At 39.3% G+C, this 21,912-nt stretch overlaps 1 protein-coding gene and 1 pseudogene across 1 annotated transcript; both read left to right on the forward strand.

The window, feature by feature from the left end:
- The window catches only part of LOC132266371 (DNA repair protein XRCC2 homolog), a 58,065-nt pseudogene extending 45,229 nt beyond the window's left edge, over positions 1 to 12,836 (forward strand).
- Positions 12,837 to 18,302: 5,466 nt separating this feature from the next.
- On the forward strand, positions 18,303 to 19,193 carry LOC132266373 (protein FAR1-RELATED SEQUENCE 5-like). The gene has a single exon (XM_059767224.1). The coding sequence runs from the start codon at positions 18,303 to 18,305 to the stop codon at positions 19,191 to 19,193; it is 891 nt and encodes a 296-aa protein (XP_059623207.1).
- The last annotated feature ends 2,719 nt before the right edge of the window (positions 19,194 to 21,912 follow it).

The following is a 21,912-nucleotide window of genomic DNA, read 5'->3' on the forward strand; positions in this document are numbered from 1 at the left end:
CTCTTTCAGAAGACCTCTTTTTCTCCCTTCAAGTCTTCATTCATTCTCACCATGACTATAGATCTAGATATTCTTCGCATGAGACTTCGTCTTCCTGACAATATACAGATTAGAAATTGCCCTAAAGAGGTGGATATTAGAACTGGTGCTGGCCTTCTTCCCGACGAGGTTCTATTTTCCCATCTTCATCTTAACCTCATTAGGTTCCCTCTGCATCCCTTCTTTAACTATGTTTTTAATAAATTAGGGCTTTCCCCTCTGCAGGTAAACCCCAATTTCTTTAGAGTATTATCCGTTCTGTTGCTTCTGATCCGTGACAGAGGTCTAGATCTTGATATCATAGATCTTCTCCTCTGTTACAAAGTTAGCAAGATCCGTTCTGATGAACCGTTTTACCACTTCTACCCGATCGAAAAGAGATCTATATGTAAGGACAAAATCAAATCCGAGAAGGGTTGGAGAAAAAACATAATAGGGGTTAGAGGGCTTGGTCTTCTCCAGTTACAGAGGACTTTCCTATCCCGAGCGCCTTTGGCGAATGCTCGGTTTCTTCGTATAAGAAATTCAAAACGCATAAAAGTGACTGTTCTTGCAAAATTTGTGTCCCTCGCTTCTGTACTTTTCTTTGCCATTCCCTAAGCATTCCTTATAATGACTTGGGTTATGGTGTTTGCAGGGATAGGATCAACTACCTGAACGAATACGTTGTAAACAACATCCCTTCCTGCTCAGATCTCCTTACTTCGGATAACCACTTTAATATCTCAGTTATTGGTAAAAACATGAGCCAGCTTCGGATTCCTTCCTTCGGCAGGAGGAAAGATCCTCCGAGGGTTACTGCTACTTCCGCTGTAACCTCCTCTTCGGCCTCAGCATCATCTTCGGCCACTATTTCTGATACCACTCCTTCCACCAACCTGAACGTGGTAACTGCCAACCCAGTTACTAACGTTCCACCTGCTAATCCAAGCGCAACTCCTTCAACTGGCACCCGTTCTGCTAATACCACTACTGCTGCTCGGGAAAAGGAGAAAGGGAAGAGGCCTCAGCCTGATACTCCTTCTAGCCCAGATAACATCCCTCTATCAAGAAGGATTCATCCATCTGGACCGAATGCACCCATTCCACCTTCAATCAGACCTCCTGCTCCTTTAGGGTCAGTTTCGGCCAATGCTTCTGCCTCTACTATGGCGCCGTGGACCCTTCAGTTTATCCGAACGGACGGGTCATCTGTGAAGCCGAACGAGACCATGTTCAAGGATGGTCAAACCGCTATGGCATTCTACAGGAGCATGTGGACTCCCAGAGACATTGAGGTTGCCAAGGGTCTATCTCAGAAGGAAGTGTTCAGCCGCTTCCCTTTGTCTGCCATGGAGGTAAGTCTTCCCCCTCAGTCAGCAAATCTTTACATAGTCTTTATATTTGATTTCTTCTGATCACCTGCTCGGCTTAATTAGTTATCATGTATATCTCTGCAAACCCTATTTGGGATGATGGCCATGCAGAAGCAAGTAGAGATAGGGAATGCCAAGGCTCGTAAATTTTTTGACAACCTTGATGTTGCCAATAAAGAAAACAAGATCATCATCACCAGAAATGCTGAGCTGATAGTTCAGCTCAGCAAAGTTGAAAAAGAGAGAGATGCTCTGAAAAAGGAGACAGACTCTCTTCAGGACGAAAAGGACGCTCTGCAACTTAAGAAGAGTGTCTGGCATACTGAGCGAGAATCTCTTAAGGCTGAGAAGGAAGAACTTCAGCGCCTTCTGAGTGATGAGCAATCCGTTCGGATGGCCTTTGAGAAAAGAGCTCTAGACGAGCGTGATGCTTTACTCAACACCATCAGTAAGGTAAATGGTGGTATGCTAGCTCTGCACGCTCGGTTTTCCAGGGTTGGGGTCCTCAGATATGCTCAGGGGTTCCGAGAGGGTTATACCGATCGTGTCCCAGCTGAAGGTCAGATCGGTACTACCCCTGATGAGGTTGACAAAGAACTGGAGATTGATCCTCCGGGTGTTTATGCCGACCCAGACTCCACCCCTGCTGAGGGCATATTTGATGAATGCCAAGAGATCGCCTCTTCCAGGATCAATCATACTCCCTCTACTGCTCAACCTCTGGACGTTCTTCCTCTGTCCACCGTGATTCCATCCGCCACTGCTGCTGAGGAAGAAACTCGGCAAAATGATTCTTCCAATGCTACTAAGGATAGAACTCAGCAGAATGATTCTGTCATTCAGCTTGATTCTCCCCCTCGTGAGGACGGAACTGCCAAAAGTGATGAGGGGACTGTTCAGCACCATCAAGAAGCTGACGGGGTAAATGCTTCTAGTTAGAACCTTTCTGATGTACCGACCTCCTTCCTTCTGCACTTTTGTCATCTGTATACCTCATTTTTTGTAACTCAGAAACTTCATTATTAATGAGATGGCTGAATTTAGGTTGAAATTTTGCGAAAAATCCTTTTACTTAATGATTTAATGCTATCTGATCCGGTTTCTCTCTGTATGTCAGTGGTTGGCGTTCGGCTAGTGTGCCACTTTGCCACTTAGAATGTCATTTGCCACTTTCACTCTTTTATTTTTGGCAAGTTTTTGGCGTTCGGCTCATAGTGCCAGCTGCTACTTACTTTGCTGAGTGGTTGGCGCTCGGCCAGGATGCCACTTGCCACTTTCACACTTTTATTTTTGGCAAGTTTTTGGCGTTCGGCTCATAATGCCAGCTGCCACTTACTTTGCTGAGTGGTTGGCGCTCGACTAGAATGCCACTTGCCACTTTCACTCTTTTATTTTTTTGGCAAGTTTTTGGCGTTCGGCTCATAATGCCGGCTACCGCCAGCTACCACTTACTTTGCTGTTTTCATACACTCAACTTTTCAGAAGAAGATAACTTTTTATAAATTTCGAAATTCTGTACAACTGAAAATGAATAATGCCAGAATTAGAACTTTAAACTTTCTACAGATAATACCTTTTATAAGATGTAGCATTCCATGGCTTGTTAACCAACCTTCCAGCCATGGTCTCTAGTATATATGCCCCCTTCCCTATGACTTCTGCAATTCTGTATGGTCCTTCCCAAGGTGACATCATCTTTTTAACCATTCCTACCTCCTCCTTCAGAACCAGATCGCCAAGTGTGAAATCTCTGTGCTTCACCCTTTTGTTATGGCTGCTAGCCAGTGTCTGCTGATAGGATACAAGCCTTATTGCCGCAGCATCTCTCTTTTCCTCTAACATATCAAGGTTAAATCTCAGCATTTTGTCATTCTGCTCCTGATTCCATGCTAAGCTTCGGACAGTTGGAACCAAATATTCAACCGGTATGACTGCCTCAGTTCCGTATGCCATGGCGAATGGGCTTTCCCCGGTCGGCCGTCTAGGGGTCGTTCTGTAAGCCCATAGGACGTTCGGGAGTTCGTCCAGCCACTTTCCTTTATGGTCTTCCAGTTTCTTCTTGATACAAGCGAAAATTGTTCTATTCGTAATTTCTGCTTATCCATTGGCCTGGGGATGACTTACTGCTGCCAACTTTTGGTTAATTCCATATTCTTCCAGCAATTCTCTGACTTGCTTGCTGTCGAGATTAGTCCCATTATCCATAATGATTGACCTCGGAACACCAAAACGGTAAATAGTATTACTCCAGATGAAGCGTCTTACATGGATTTGCGTTACGCTCGGATATGGTTCTGCTTCCACCCATTTGGTAAAATAATCTGTTGCCAGCAATACATACTTGTTCTGAGCTCTTGCAGTTGGCAGAGGACCAACCACATCCATCCCCCATTGTGCGAAAGGCCATGGTGTGGCCATCATGTGCAAGTCCTCAGGTGGTTGGTGGATTAATGGTCCGAACCTTTGGCATTTATCGCATCTTCTGGAGAATTCTTTCGCATCTCGTGACATGTTTGGCCAGAAGTACCCTTGCGTCATTGCTTTGTGCGCTAAAGATCTTCCCCCTGAATGATTTCCACACACACCTTCATGAATAGCTCGCAATATCTGCCGAGCCTCTGTGGGGGTAACGCACTTTAAGTACGGCCCAGAAAAAGATCTCATGTATAACTGGTTATGCACTATGGCATACTTTGCAGTGTTCGATTTGATTTTCCTAGCCTCATCTCTTTGCTCAGGCAGAGTACCATCCCGAATATAAGTTATGATCGGATCTATCCAACTTGGCTCATATGGAATAACATTCACTTGCCAAGGATCTGGGCCCGAAGGTTCTTCAAAAATGGATGGCTGGTTCAGTATACCTACTGGAATCACCCTTGCCAATGTCTCTCCAGAACCCGAGGCGCTACATGCTAGCCGATCGGCATCTTTGTTATGCTCTCTCAGTATTTAGATGAATTCAATTTTTTCAAAGTTTCTGATGATATGCTTCCATCGTTTCATCCTTGGTTTCATATTCGCCATTCACCTGCCGGACAATTAACTGCGAGTCACTAAAGACGGTCAAATTCCTGACCTTCAGCTCTTTGGCGAGCTTAAGTCCAACCAGTAGTGCCTCATATTCTGCTTCATTGTTAGTGGCTCTGAATTCAAGCCGGAGTGCTTGACTTAGGGACGTGCCTTCTTGTGTCTGCAGTTTGACCCCAATGCCTGCCCCCATCTGATTTGAGGATCCATCGACAAAGAGTTTCCACAAGCAACCTCGAAGGTCTTCCTCCATGTCTTCTGAATCACATTCCAGTAAGAAATCTGCCACTGCTTGCCCTTTGATTGCCGTTCTGGGTTCATATGTTATGTCAAATGAGCTTAACTCTATGGCCCACTTCGTCATCCTCCCTGAGAGGTCTGGCTTGTGCAGGATTATTCTGATAAGGAAAGTGGTTAGAACGATGATAGGATGGGATTCAAAATAATGCCTGAGCTTTCTTTTCGCATGTACTAGCGAGAGTATCACCCGTTCGGCCTTTGAATAGCGTCGTTCGGCCTCAGTCATCGTTTTGCTAAGATAGAACACTGGATATTGCTTTCCCTCTTTACAACGGATAAGAACGCCACTTGTCGCGATGCTGGATACCCCGAGGTATAAAAATAGTTTTTCTCCTGGTTCGGGAGCTGACAGGACCGGAAGGTTCTGCATATATTCTTTCAAACCAGTTAATGCTCGGCGCTGTTCATCCCCCCAAACTTGTCTCCCATGGCTTCGTATTGTGTCAAAAAATGGTTTGCAGCGATCTGACAATTTGGAAATGAACTGGCTCAATGCAGCTATCCGACCCGTAAGTGCTTGCACTTCTTTGACTGTCTTCGGCTCGGCATTCTTAGTCAGAGCTTCTGCTTGGGCAGGGCTAGCTTCTATGCCTCTATGATTAACCACGTGTCCCAGGAACTGACCAGAACTCACGCCGAATAAGCACTTGGTTAGATTGAGCTTCATTCCATATTGTCTCAACACATCAAATACGTCTTGTAGATGTTTCAAATGGTCAACTTTCTTCTTACTTTTTACTACCATGTTGTCAATATAGGCTTCCACAGTCGTCCCTATTTGATCCTTGAAAATTTTGCTAATAAGCCTTTGATAAGTTGCTCCGGCATTCTTCAGTCCGAACGGCATAACCTTGTAGCAATAAGTCCCTTGCTCGGTAACGAAAAAAGTTCTCTTCATCAGCAGGGTCCATGGGGATCTGATTATAACCTGAATAAGCATCTAAAAAGGTTAAACGCTCATACCCAGTAGTAGCATCCACCATTTGATCAATCTTAGGCAGCGGAAAGCTATCCTTCGGACAGGCTTTGTTCAAATTGGTGAAGTCAATGCACACTCGCCATTTCCCATTCTTCTTCTGCACAACAACAACATTCGACAACCAGTCGGGATAGTACACTTCTCTTATGAATCCCGCATCAAGCAGCCTATCAACCTCCTTGGCTATGATCCGGTTACGTTCTGGAGCAAACCTTCGCTGCTTCTGCTTTACAGGTCTTGCATTGGGATTAACGTTCAGGGAGTGACAGGATACCAAAGGGCTAATTCCAGGCATGTCTAAGTGACCCCATGTAAATACATCGGCATTGTGAGATAAGAAATCAACTAATTCCTGCTTTTCCCTCTCGGTGAGTCTTACTCCCACTCGGGTAGTTTGCTTTGGCCTAGATTGATCGATCTGTACATCAATAAAGGGTTCTTCAGTCAAATCCACTGGCTCCTCCCCCCCATTCTGCTTGGGTGAAGGTTTCTGTAATTGCTATCTCGGGCTCGCCGATAGGACAGGTGCTTTTCCTTTTCCAGCGGATTTCAGTGTCACTGAATAACATTCCTTAGCTGCAACTTGGTCCCCATGAATGTCAATCACCTTGGTGCCATCTGCCCCAGGCATCTCATTACTTGGTGCAGAGTGGAAGGAACACCTTGAACTCTGTGGATCCACCCTCTGCCCATCAGAAGGTTGTAAGAGGGATGGATCTTGACAACCACAAAGAAGGTTGTAAGAGGGATGGATCTTGACAACCACAAAGCTCTCCATCAGAACCCTCTCTGCAGCATGCATTGCTACTTCCACCATACCGATGGGCTCCACTCGTTTTCCATCAAACCCTAGCAAAGGATTCCCAGTGGGCTTGAGCCGGTCTGGCTTGATCTCGAGCCAATCAAATGTGTCCCTCGGCATGACGTTCGCACTACTTCCAGGATCAATCAGAACTCTGCGTACCAAACATTCGGCCAATGTCAAACTGACGATTAACGGGTCTTCATGAGGAATCTGAACGCGTAACAGGTCGGTTCTATCAAACTTGATTTGCGTTGATGCGTTCTGCTGATGCAGAGTGTTTACACTGCCTATCCTCCTCTTCATCTGTGCCTGGCGGAGGCGCGCTCTAAGCAGTTCTTCAGACTCTTCAGCCAGTTCGGGCCGACCATGAATCGCATTGATTATGCGAACTGGTTGCTAGTTGTGGGAGCTCGGCTTCTGATTCCTTTTTACTTGCTCCATTGGTCGGTTCTGTTCCACCGCAGTGCCTTGGATATAACTTGCGAACTCCCCTCTGGCTATCAGCATCTCTACCTGCCTCCTCAAGTTCCTGCATTCATTAATCTGATGGCCAAAGTCAGAATGGAAAGCACAATGCTTAGACTGGTCCTTCTGGTCGAGGGGCTGTCTGATAGGTAAAGGAGGTCGGAACTTATCTTTATTTTCTTGGTACAGCTTTACCAGTGTGACTTTCAGCGGAGTAATCAGCCTTGACGCTGTAACTGAGCCTGCTTTTGCCTAATTTTTGCTTTGGTTTTCTCTTATGCTGTTATTATGGATGTCTTCCGAGCGCTGCTTCTTCTTCTTCTAAGTGTACAAAACCATCAGCTATTTCATTAAGTTCATCCATCGTCCTTGGTGTATTCACCACCAAGCTTGTGTGAAATGGAGTGCCACGAGTCATGGCCAACTTAAATGCTTGAACCGCTGTAGAGGGATGGCATTCGATCACCATGCTCTTGGTTAAGTTGAACCTGGTAAGAAAGGCTTGGAGACGCTCATCCTCATGCTGCCTCATTGTGAACAAACTGGAGACATCTTTTGCTGGGCGTTTATTTCCATAATACTGACTTATGAACCGATCACAAAGGCTTCGGAAACTATCGATCGAACTCCTCGGCAAGTTTTTGAACCAGTTGAGCGCAACAACCATGAGGATGAGCCTTACCTTTATAATAGCAGCCTTGTTATCACAATACGACTTCATTGACTCGCGAACAGGATAACCCAACTAACCTAACATCGTTCGTAACCATAACAACTCATAAACTCCATGTGCCATGGATCTGAACTCAGCCTCTGCACTACATCTAGCTACTACTGACTGTTTCTTGTTTCGCTATGAAACAAGATTACCTCCAACAAATGTGCAATATCCTGAAGTAGATCGTCGATTTGTCACAGACCCTGCCTAATCAGTATCAGTATAGGCTTTAACACGTAAGCTAAAGAGCAAGTGCCTTTGCATTAGGTAATAGAAAGATCATTAGTGATTGAGACCTTAATTGAAGTAGATGATTGGTTTGTAGGAAGATTAGCTATTTTACTCGACCGTCAGTGGCATACTTGAAATGGTATACTTGTGGAGTAAGGTACATTGTGTTGACTTTAAGAGATAATCAAATCAAGAATAAAGTATAAGAAGAAGAAGAAGAAAAAGAGAAGCAAGAGGATGAGAGAAAAAGAGAGACAGATGGGGAAAGAGAGAGAGAATACTTTCATCCTTCCACCACATTCTATTAAACTAACAAGTTTTAGATAAGCCCCATACACGAAATGCTTTAACATCACTTGCACACACAAGTATGTAGTCTTGGTAGTGATCCAACTCTTCCCATTTACCACGTAGATGGTAATATGTAGCAAGAGTTTGGTCTTCCTGCTTGAATCTTGAAATCTGTTGTTGGAGTTCATACAATTTTGCAAAATTACCTACTGAGGAATATGTCTCTTCCATAGCCGTCCATAGTTCTTTAGCTGTTTCACAAACAGAAACCCTTTGCTGATCTGTGGCTGCATTGACTGCAACTACCACGTCATAATTAGTGCATTATTTGCACTCTCCACTCTTTGAACTCAGGATCACTCTTAGAGGGATACATTACAGTCCCTTTGATGTGGTCGATCATCCTACAATGTGATATGCATACGAGCAGATTGAGCCCACTCTATATAGTTCATCTCATCCAGCCTAACAGTCGTAATACAAAGGCCTGGATCGTGATCACCATCACCTCCCAATACTCAAGTTAGACTAAGAGCAAACCCAGCTTCTTTTGAAGTCACCTTTGAGCCAGACATTTTATCAAATAGTTTTCGGGTATACAATCCTCAGAAACAAAAGCAGCAACAAAATACGTAGAGAACCATCTCTCTAACACACAAACTTCAACTAGAAAGATTACTATCTTCTGAGATGCATAAAAAGGCGACCACACAGTCACCACACAAAACCTAGAAAGCAACAAAATGGACTATACCAGAATCGCGAACGACGAAGAAAAAGCTGTTGTTGTAGAACCACGTAAACACGAAAAAAACACCAATCGAGACTTCAATAGATCAAAAACAGATCAAAAAAAACTCCGATCGAGTTGGATCCGCGGTACGTGTGGATGTGATTAATACTACTTCCTTGCAAACAAATCCCATCTTGGAATCTCTTCAAAACCTTTCACACCCACTAGGGTTTACATAAACTTGCCCTAGGTTTCAACTACACACCTAGAGCTTTACAAACCATGCTCTGATACCATGTTAACTTTAAGAGATAATCAAATCAAGAACAAAGTATAAGAAGAAGAAGAAAAAGAGAAGAAAGAGGATGAGAGAAAAAAAGAGAGATGGGGAAAGAGAGAGAGAATACTTTCTTCCTTCCACCACATTCTATTTATATTAACAAGTTTAAGAAATTACACACATATTTTTTTTTTTAATAAGTTAGTTGTTGAGACAAATGACAAAAAACACAAAAAGAATACCAAGTCTCTTGCTTGTATAAGAAAAGATAACATAAAACCTAATTTGTTCAAATAATTTAATTAAATAGTTATTTACTAATAATGACTGATGGAGTGAGGATTCGAACATGGGCCTTTGGCCACACAAGCAACACATGCCCTACCACTGGGCTATCACACCACATCCAAGTTTCAGAAATTACACATAAGCCCCAATATTATACAAGTAATAACAAATAAGCCCTTGACAACACTCCTTCTCAACCTGGTGCAAAGATATCTATCATGCCTAGCTTTACTAACTTTACTAACATATTTTTGTGAGCAAGTCTTGCTCACATCCTTAGTCAAAACATCAGCAACCTGATCATGTGTGTTGACATATGGAATACAAATCAGCCCAAAACGAAGCTTTTTCTTGATTAAGTGTCGATCGACTTCAATGTGCTTTGTCTTGTCATGTTGAACTGGATTGTGAGCAATGCTAATAGCAGCCTTGTTGTCACAATACAACTTCATTGACTCGCGAATAGGATAACCCAACTCACCCAACACCGTTCGTAGCCATAACAACTCACAAACTCCATGTGCCATGGACCTGAACTCATCCTCTGCACTACATCTAGCTACTATTAACTGTTTCTTGTTTCGTCATGAAACAAGATTACCTCCAACAAATGTGCAATATCCTGAAGTAGATCGTCGATTTGTCACAGACCTGGCCCAATCAACATCAATATAGGCTTCAACACGCAAGTGGCCATGACCTTGAACGGACTTGAATGTTCTTGCATCTTATATTCATCAACGGACTTGAATGTTCTATTCTTTTTATCTTTTTTAAATGTATGGAAGATTTGAGTACTTTAAACTCGAGTTATATTTTAATGGATTGAATTGCATTGTACCTTGAACTGGTCTGAATTTGATATGTTCTTAGGCCTTAAACAACATGCTAATCAAATTTATATGTATAAATTTGTTCCATTTCTTTTCTTCTTTTGCAGGTTCACTTTATTATCATTTTATATCTACATGTTCATACACATAACTCTCTTGCCATTTGTATGTGCATAATATATATATATATATATATGATAGCTTGTAGCCATCTGTTAATGATGGCTTGGTAAGGGGGGTTTGTCTCACAATTACAACTTTGTCTGATGCGTAGGAAAAGCTTCTCTTTTCAAAATGTGTCAGAAACTGTTGTTCAAGAGATCCGAAAGCTTCTGCTGGTGAATCCCATGCTTGTTTTAGCTACAAAAGCGGCTAATTTAGGTGACAAATATTCAACAAAGGAAGTTAACAGGTGAGTTCTTACTCTTTTGGGATTGGAAAGACCCAGAATTTGGGTTTTATTTCTTTGCAATGTGAAGGAATTTGAGTTATTGGTCCTTTAATGTGAACATGTGACAGATTGTAACATATGTTGTTTCATTTCTCTGGGCAAGCACACAAGATACTGACAAAAATCCATATGATTTAAAGAAGTTAGTGTACCATGTAGGTAAATCTATGTGCGTCTCTTTCTCTTGTAAAACATACTCATTGGGTATCCTCCCCCCCCCCCCCCCCCCCCCCCCCCCCCCCCCAATATTCTCATTTAGGGCTATATCATCTCCATTGTCATCTATTAAGAAAGTTCATTTACCGAGAGAGTAAAAAGGAGTGTATTCTTTTACATTGGCTATGTTGGACAAACTCAATATAAACCAAGAAATTGATCTCTCTTTAGTGGCACTAGTTTAAAGCCTATGATTCCACTTGAATTCTTATAACAATTTCTGTTTTTAAGTTCAAAGACCTTGATTGTTGATAGTTTATACTGGTAATATATATTCACGAGGCAGCATTTGCTTTTCAGATCTGTATGCTTGCCTAAGTTAAATAGTGTTTCTAATAGGTATTCAAGAAAATGGCCTTCACAAAATGTCTCAAATTCGAGAACTATAAGAAGTGATCCTGAAAAACTGTCGTGTCGTGAATATATGCCTGCTGTCTGGCAGGTAATCATCCATCATTTGTTGAGTATCATTCTTCATTTTGTGAATATATATCTTCAAAAAATATTTATGAGTATATATCTGTTTGTTATTGTTTAAGCAGTTAATTTTAGATTTAAATGAGAAAAATTGTTTGGTTGTTTTTTTAATGAGCAAAGTGCATGTATGCATTATTGTATCTATTCATATATCACCCCCACCCCCCCCCCCCCCCCCCAAAAAAAAAAAAAAGAAAAAGAAAAAAGGAATTGACTATGTTTTATAATGAATTTATTTGCCGAAGGCATTGCCTGGTTCAACAATAATAAGCTTGCAAATTGGTGCCTCTTACAAGTTCAGGCCTTAGAAGTATGACTATATGGAATGTCAGGTCTGCATTGAGTTATTTCTCCCAGAACCCTCTCATGACTAGAGCCCTGAGACGGACAATTCTTTACTTCCCAAAGACTGGTGATTTAAAGTGTATATTTTAAATTTTAAAGGTTCGTTATTTACTTTCTAGTGAAATGCATGAAGTTCAATTATAGTCATTTATATACCTGAATTAAACTGAAAATCTGCTGTGAACGATTTTGTATGTTTGCAAGATTGATTGTCCTGAAGTTTTGAAATGCAAGTAGTTTTCGTTTCTGTATAATTATAGGCATTAGGCAATTAACCAATGGGTTGTTCCCTAGTGGCGTACCGTTTTCTCCCCAGAGTGGATGTTGAGGGTTCGAGTCCCATTAGGGACAAAGTGGGACTATGAAAGTAAAAAAGAAAAAAGAAAAAGAAAACAGAAGTACTTGCATGCAATTATAACGAAATCATTATTTAAGTATTCTGTTTTCATGATTATAACCTTAATTATTGTTTCTGGTCATTGCAGTCCTTTGTTACACACAGAATACTTGTGCGAGCTTCAGGTTTGAATGAAGCCCACTTGTGGTTGATTTTGTTTCCCTGCTTTAAAAGAAAAAGAATGGACGATTAGTTTATTTATTTATTGAATCAGAAATTGATTTATTGCTTTTTTTTTTTTTTTTGGCTGCATGCAGATTATGGTGGTAGTAGTAATCAAAACCACCCTATCTATTTATCAGAATGGTTGTTGCCGCCACTAAGTTTGGTTAATAAATTTATAATTCGAGATGTATGATTTGATTTGATTGTTTTTTGTTCGTTGTTTGAGAAGTAATTCTTTATCATAAATTAATTTCTGATGGTTTTCATTTCTAGCTTGCAGGCTGGCGTGTTAATTATATCATGAAGTGCATATTGCCGCCGCTAAGTTTGGTCAAAAATTATTTCATATTGCCCTATGCCACTTATTATCATTACCTTTTTATATGAATTCTGGTTGAATTTATGTTTTATTTTATTTAAATATTTTAAATTTTTGATAGGAAACACACTTACACGCCCACGATGCCCTTTAAGGGCTTGAACTCTCTACCTTCTCCTTTACAAGGTGAAAAAGTACCTTAAAAATATATTTAAAAAACCTTTGTGACTTGTTGTGTTATTTATTTATTTATTATTATTGTTAGATATAAACAATAATATACAAAAACACATCAAGGGCATACCTTGAAAGGCAAAACAAAATTAGACAAAATTCAAAACTAGGATCATAGATCCAATACAATCTCAAAGAACAATAAATAATGATCTATATTATTACATCATGAAAAGTCATGCTGGCTCTAAACCGACTTTTTCACTCCCAAATATACTACTAAATATCAGCAGTAGCCCTAGTTTGCACTCACTCCAACACACTAAGCTAGCTAGCTAGGGAGCTAACCACTATACTACTATAGTATTTGTTCTCCGAGTTGAAATATTTTTCTCCAATTAATTTACCTGTAGATAAAAAGACACTTCTAGAATAAGTATATTTCGGGTCTTTTCTACCCAAAAATACTTCAATTATGATCAATACAACTAATGCTAAATGACCAAAACAAAACTATTAAAGGAAACTAACTTTTGTCCAAAAACAGCTCATAAGGATTGAAGTTTTAGTGGTGTCGATTGATTCATATATCACACAATTTGATCCTTCTACAATTTACTAGGTATATCGAAGTGTACGATCTATGGATCGATCAATGTGTTGTGCACTTCAATCGACAACAATGCCCAAGTCTAAGCAAACCTAGGATTTAACAAAATAAGCTCAAATGTACTTTTGGAAAACATTTTCTTGATGCACAAGTGATATGCCTCATATTTTTCACATATAAGTTGGCCCGACTTATGCATAAAAATTAGAAAACATCAACCACCTGGTAATAAACAAGCACATAATATAATATACAATAGTAAAAGAAATCATGGCGGAAGTAGGGATGGCTACGGGGGCGGGTTTGGGCAGGTGTACCCTCTCCCAAACTTTTCACCCCATCCCCGTAGCCGTTTAACATTTTTACTCTCGCCCTGTTTAAGATTATAATTTAATTAGTGTTGAAATGGATTTTTTTTTTTTTTTTTTTTTTCATCTTCAATTCTTCACCATTATAACTTTCCTTTTAATAAAATTTATTTGTTACTTTAATATTGTTATATAGGGTAATTAATATATAGTGAGAAATATATATATTAATGAAATAAGAATACTTAAGTAATTTGCCTATCTAAACGGGGCGGGACGACCTCCCCCTGCCCCCATACCAAACACGCACGGGTTTTTATTGCATCAAACCATCCCCACCCAAATAAGCAAATCGGTTCCCTAAAACCGCCAACAATGGGGTGGGGTGGGGCGGGTAACTGCAGGGGCGAGTCAAATTGCCATCCCTAGGCGGAAGGAAATACTATCATTAAATGAAGCTGGAATCCATAATAATTATTTATTACAACTCGAAAATCCCGTAAACTACGGACCCCTAAATCCAAATCCTTAAATATCCAAAACCACAAAGTCTGAAAAGGTAGCAGAACCTTCACTGAAATAAAAATTGGAAAAGAGTGGATGATCATGATCGAATTATGGTGAGCTGAGTCTTCAATCCTGTGGTTGAAACTGTCTGGGACCTGAAATGTCAACAAAATGTGAGTTAATCCCATGAACAAGTCCCTTCTACTACATCCTAACAAAAAGTCCATAAACCCAACTTCTCTAAAGAAACAACATAATCCAAGACATGAACCCCAGATACTGAGGAGTGATCTACTATGCACCGCAATACCCCCAGAAGATCACCTCATTTACATAAACATGTAATCAACATTTAAATACATAAGGAAATATGCAACTCAACCATGCATGCAACCAAACCAAATACCCGCCTTAGCAAATCAACCATGCCAATAGGTACTTGTGAGATTGCGTTAATAGTCAACTCACAGTGGTTCCATAATACATTCTCATGCTTATAAACATAGTAAACTTATTATCATTTCAAGCCGTTAAATTAAACAATAAAGAGTGATAAATATCAAATATAACACAAATGGCATGATATTAATTAAATCATTCCCATAAATAATTTCAGTGTAGCACTAAGGTTCACATAATTAATTTAACGTCTCGTTGCCTGCCCATTGGTGGGGTCTAGGGTAGCTCCCCAGGAACTAGATTTTTTTTGATAATTGCTATGTCAAAACCTATCGTTCTGGGAATTTTAACCGAATTTTATCATACCAAATTAATCCCCCGCATACAGTGATTGTTTTATGTAACCAGATTTTAATCATTAAAGTTTAACAAATATAGGCCGAAACCAGCATAACATAATTATTAATCAAAACTAGTAAAACCCCTTATCAATTAAGCATAACAGTTTAAACCATACAAAATCAGCAATAACAGAAGCATATATAGAATTCGAAGCTAACATGTTAAAATCGTAGTTTTATAAAATCATACAGTTCCGTAATATAGAGGCATATACAGTAATCCAACCAGAAACATAGCAATTGGAATATTATTATTATTGCAGTTCGGAATAACAGGGCGTTTTCAGGTTTAATATATAAATTTCATAATCGAATCAGAGTTCTTAACAGTGTCTATGTATAATGATTCCGTTTCACTGAGTTGAAACGTTTATAGATTCAAAGGGGAAGAGAAGAAGGGTACTTGTCTCACGATTATGGAGCAACAATACGAATCTTCCAGCCTCTAGCCAAGGATTTGCAGCCCTCTCTTGATTTCCTTTCACGACCTAGAACGCACACAGATGAGTCCAGCTTAGGACTCTCTCTCTATATGTATAGTATAGTCTGCCTTCCCCCCTCCTAATTAACCTAATCGTATAACTAAGTCTAACAATATAAGCCCATCAATTAGGTCCATTTAATAAGTCCAAAATAAACCCATCAAATAAGTCTGTCTAATAAGCCCAAATCGGATTCTGAGCTGGCCCATGGAAATCCCCATGCCCCAGCAACATAAATCCGAACCCAATAAATACAATCCAAATGCATTATTAATACCGTAAAATAAATACCATAACAACAACATAAATACACACAAGTGAGCACATAATTATATAATTTAAATCCTGAAAGGGCCATAAATCCCAATGGGCCAAATTCGGCCCAAACCACTCAATCAGGAACATTACATAACGGTCTTCAGGTCCAACCACATCCATAACAGAAATGGACCTCTAAACCGCAAGGCCTAAGAAGAAAGTCCAACCCATCAGCCTTTCTACTTTGAAGCCAAGAAAGGAATTTAGGGCAATATGTAAACTACTATAAATAGAACTAAGAGAGGATAAAAGATGCAGAGTATTTGGTGTAAGAGAAAAACTTTCCCTAATAGAAACAATAATTTTCTTGCATCTACATCTTGCGCCATCTGCGAGAATCAAAGGAGGAAATTGGTCGATTTCAACACTGAAACCATGACACAGCTCCGATCGGGAACCATGGTCGGAGAAGGAAGCTTGCATCCACAAGCGAAGAACGAACGGGCCAGGAACGACGAGTCAATGCAAATCATTGAGACCCTGCGAAGGGAGAACATAGAGCTCTATTCAAAGATGGAGTTAAGGGACGTACCTCCACTCGTTCGCCTGCCATTGGAGGACGAGAGAGTGGAGGCGAAGTGCAACAATCAGCATGCAGAGCAGATGGGGTCTGCCTATGTTGACCTACGGCGCAGAAGGCACGGCCAGGAGACAATTTTGATAATTGGACAATTCATGTAAGAAAAAAAAAAAAAAAACCCTTTCTTTTTGGTTATTGACTTGGCTTGAATAAATGCTTTATATATATATATATATATATATATATATATATATATATATATATATATATATTAATTACATAGGGCAAGGAGGGGGAAGGGGTATATATATGTGTTGTTTAGGACCAGGATCACCTCCAGTCCCATAGTGTCCCATTTGCTCCATTTTGGGTCAATGAACAGTGTTTACCATGTTTGGTTAAAAAAATATATTTTTGTAATACAGAATTTTCGTGTATATATGTATATACTGTTGAAGAATACACCCTTTTTGTTCCCTCCCTTATTTCTTCTTCCTCTTCCCTCCCTCATTTTAGGCGGCATTTGAAATATAAATCAAATCCCGCCACTAGCCTTATTCTCTCCCAAAATATGAATGAAGCCATTTTAGAAATTTATTTATTTCCAAATAGATTCCAGAAGTAGTGATTGTTGTGTAAATCAACCCAAAATTTGGATGCTACAAATTGTTTCCAAATAGAAGCAGCGCTTCTATTAGTCATAATAAAATTGCAGATTCTGATTTCCTTCCAAAAAGAAGCAGCAGTGTATTTCCAAAGCTAAACAAGAGTGTATTTCCAAATCGAAGCAGGTGATCGCCTTATTTCCAACCCTAAGCAGGTATGATTCATAATTTTGAGATTTGATTTTGAAGAAAATCGTCTTTATTTTCATAAGAACTGAATGGTAGAAAAAAAAATATATAACTAGTAAGAATATATAGACACATTTTTGGTAAGAAACCCAGAAATAGAAAATTATTGTTGAATTTGAATTGATCACTATTTTATTGTGCAGTTATTAGGGGTTTTAATGTTTGTTTATGAGGATAAAAAATGAGAGGATTTGTAGGATACATGACTAGCCCGGAAAAGAGTGTTTCAGAGTGTTACAATGTTAAGAAAATGTTTGGTCGTTGGGCTTGCATCGCAATGTTTTCCTAAGTTGCATCCCAACTTTCTCCTAATAGGCATCCCAAATTCTTCTTTATCTACATTTCAATATTTTTGTAAAGTGAGTCACAACATTTTCCTAAGGTACATTCTAAAATTTTCGTAATATAAATTCCAAAGTATTTGTAAAGTGTATCCCAAAATTTTCTTAATTTGAATCCCAAAGGTTTCGTAATTTACATCCCAACTTTTTCAAAAGGTACATCCTAAATTTTTCCTTAGGTGAGTCCCAACATTTCGTAAGGTGAATCCCAACTGTTTGCTAACGTAAATCCCAAATTTTGCGTAATATTAATCTCAACATTTTCAGAAAGTGTATGTGAAATTAGCATCAGTTGGTTGGACATATATGTTCTGTTGTGGCAACGAGGATTTTTGTCCTCGTTTGTCTGGGATATACTTGATTGATACATGCAAATAAATGAATAAGATATATGTCAAATTTAATTTCTCATACATGTGAAAAGGTTTTTTATTTGATTGGTCATACATGTGAAAATGTTTTGTATTTGAGCCATTGAGATGGAATGTACTTGGGATGTACAAGTAAAATGATTTTTTTGTTAATTCAATATTCTTTGCATATGTGAGAAAATGTTTTGTATTTGAGCCGTTCAGATGGAAGGTAGAGTAAATAATATTCAAGACACAACAAACGGACGAAACGTTCCTGTTGTAGAACCAGAAGTGATTAAATGGAAACCAATGTATAAAATGGAGTTTGATATTGAGGAAGAGGCAAATGATTTTTACAATGCATATAGTGGTCGAATTGGTTTTAGCATCCGGAAGGAGTATGGCAATAAAGTTAATGGAAGAATTACATCAAGGGCGTTAGTTTATAGCAAGGAAGGTGTGAAGGGGACTGATAAACGGGATGTATTTAGAAAGACTCCCCGGGCTGAAACACGAACAAATTGTGGTGCACAAATGGTTCTTAGATATGACAAGACAAAGGCAAAGTACGTAGTTTCTAAATTTGTAAAAAGTCATAACCATCCATTCATAATTGTTGAATGCAGCCACATAATGCCGTCTCAGCGACGAATTTCCTCAGTCCAGGCCATTGATATTGAGTTGGCTTCGGATTCAAGAGTTCCGGCTTGTAATGCATATGAGTTGATGGGAAGGCAATCTGGTGGCAAAGAATCAGTTGGATACTTGGAAGTGGATCTTAAAAATTATCTAAGGACGCAAAGACAAAATGAGCTTCTTTATGGAGAGGCGGCATGGCTTGTGGATTATTTTGAGACGCATGCTTGTGAAGATCCTTCGTTCTTCTATTCCTTGCAACTGGATACTGAGCAAATGATTACGAACATATTCTGGTCAGATTGTAGAATGATAATTGATTGTGGCCATTTTGGAGATGTTATCAGTTTCGACATAACATATAAAGTGGTACACAGTAACAGACCATTTGCAATTTTCTGGGGTATGAATCATCACTGGGAGACCGCTGTGTTTGGAGCAGCCATAATGTATGATGAGACAGCGGATTCATTTGTTTGGCTATTTGAAACGTTCTTGAAAGCGATGAGCGGAAAAGTTCCAAAGACGATTATTACGGATCAAGATGCTACAATGGCGAAGGCATTAAAGTAGGTGAATAACTTTCATGCATCTCCATTCTTGTCACTTTCATGCCGAAACAATCGTATTATTTCAGTCGTATTTTTTGTATTTGCAATATTGCAACATAGGTATTAAGTTAATTAATCTTGCAGGTCATACGGGTGACAAATCATCATTTATGTTTTTGGCACTTAATGAATAATGCGCAGAAGAACCTACTGTTTCTGTTTAAATGCATTGAAGGAATAAAGAAAGTCATCTCAAAATTAATGTTCCAAATTGAGGAGGAGGATGGTTTTATCAGGGAATGTGATTTAATGATTGCAGAGTATGGTGTTGGTGGTAATAAGTGGCTTTCCACTTTGTTAGATTTGAGACATAAATGGGCCCTGCCCTGGCATTTGTCAAACACGACTAGTTTGTAGGACTGAGTAGCACGCAATTGAGTGAAAGCTTCAATGGTCAATTGAAGTATTACCTTTCCAGATAACTTATTCTACCAAAATTCTTCACACACTTTGACAAATTGTTGTCGGACAAACGGTACAAGGAGTATGAAGCCGAGTATGGCTTGGTGGAGAATCAACCGGAACTAAAAACAAAGTGCCACATATTATATCAAGCAGGGAAGGTGTACAACAAGATAATATTTCAGCTTTTCCAGGAGGAGTTTTTAGCTGCTCTTGCGAGTCAGGCTGTTATTAGTTACAGTGACTTGGATAATAATGGACACCGTGTTTATAAAGTTGCTGGTGAGGACGGGGTGCAACGTCGTGTGATCAGGACATTTGAAGATGAATTGTCATGCTCATGTTGTAAATTTGGAAGAGAGGGTTATTTTTGCAGGCACAGTCTGGAAATCCTTAAAGACTGCATGTTTGTGAATGAGTTTCCTTCCTGATATATAATAAAAAGGTGGACTAGAAATGCTAGAGATGGTAGTTGGACAAAATTGTTTCCACCAACGTGAATCCGGATCCTCAATATTAGGCGGCGACATAGGACACTTTGCCGTACACTGACTGAAATATCTTTCATTGCATCGTACGATCCCGAAGGATATAATGATCTATTAAAAAAAGCACTGGACTAGAAAATAACAGTACAAATAAGTTGTGGTCGTAGGTTTGCAGAGAAAATTGCTTAAGGGGAAAAAAAGGTCAAAAGCAGCAGTGGAACAATTCCCATGTCCCTGAAAGTTAAATATACCTCTAAAGGACGATTTAAGAGGCTGAAACGAGCCATAGAGTTAAATAGTGGGAAAAAGGAGGAAGTCAATGAAAGCAACAGGCCAGGTATACGTTACTATCGCACGCACTGCTATTTCATTATTTAACTATTTGAACATGCGAACAAAATAAATTCGATTTCATAACATTATATCATTCCTCATAAAACACTCGTGAGTGGAAGAAACTAAAATATTTTTATGTTTTAGATATCAAATAAAACCGTTATTTTGGGAAAGGCCGATGGCAGCGATAGTCCGTCAACCCCGTCCCACGTGTTAGTGAGTGTGAGTATGATTGCAAGTATATTATAGATAAGTAGTTAGTATTCATGAATGTTGGTTAACATGTTGATTATGTTTAAACGTGCTTTGATAGTGTTCATATGAAATATTTTAGGGTGCAGAAATTCTCGTCCAATTTCTGAATGAAGAATCGTACGTAACACCACCAGCTGTATTCTACAACAGACAGCTTAATATTGGTGAACCATGTACTTCATCAACTAACCATGTGAGTGTGTTAATTAAGATGCATTATTTTCTTTGTTTTTCCATGAATCTTGTATTGTAGAAAAAGATTGATGTAGATTAGTTGGAATATTATCCATTTTCATCCCCAAACCCTTGATCGAAAACTGTATGTGAATAAAAAAATTGCCATCGTTTTACCATCGCACCAAGGATGAAGAAAAATGTAGATGTCAGTTCCATTTCCAATAACATACTTACAGTTGATCTTCATGAAGTCCCCTAAAATGCAACTATACTCATCCATATAGAAGAATCTGAAACCTTTGGAATAACCTACCAAAAGGATGTATTCCTTAAGTAACATGAACAATGTTTATACCTAACCACCGAAATCCTAACTTTCGATAGTAAAAACATCCGAAGCTAATGCACACTTTTCAGGTAAATCAATATCCAAAACGCTTCTCACCCCCAAACCACCTTCTTCTTTAGGAGCAGCAAGCTTTTTCCATTCTAAATTCTTCGTATCTTTATAATATCTTCATCATGCCCCAAAATGAAGTTCCTCATTGTCTTTCATATGCCCATAATCTTGTATAAAATTCCCTTCCGCATCCTGAATGACAGTGATATTAGTTCGAGCCGTATGCTCTTTATTTGCTGATGCAAATACCTTATGCACCTGTCTTGGTCCTTCATCCATGTAATTCTTGTCTTCTGAGATAGAAGAATTGCTTCATTAAAGCTAGCACATTCAAATTTCTGTCTAATATCCTACTTAATGAAAACATCATTCATAGGATTCTCAGCTAAACTGAATTGCACTTGGTCAAGAGACTTCGTAATAGCAACAACCTCCTCAGAAACAGACCCAAACTCCTCAACATTCCATTTTTTGACAGCCCTTTTAACCAATCTAAAGTTGTATAGCAGCTTCTGGATTGGATTCCCATGACTATTAGTCTTCCACACATCAGAGATAATGCTGCTAACCACTTCCTGTTTATTCCACACCAACAGCTTTGGACCTTCACCAATGTGCAAAGG

This window comes from Cornus florida, unplaced genomic scaffold (assembly GCF_030987335.1).
Source record: "Cornus florida cultivar Cherokee Brave unplaced genomic scaffold, ASM3098733v1 CherokeeBrave_3.0.0_Hap2_Chr07, whole genome shotgun sequence".
In the NCBI taxonomy this organism is placed as follows: domain Eukaryota; kingdom Viridiplantae; phylum Streptophyta; class Magnoliopsida; order Cornales; family Cornaceae; genus Cornus; species Cornus florida.

Coding starts and splice junctions, on each gene's coding strand:
- LOC132266373 (XM_059767224.1), top strand. CDS start 18,303: ATGGAGTTTGATATTGAGGAAGAGGCAAATGATTTTTACAATGCATAT.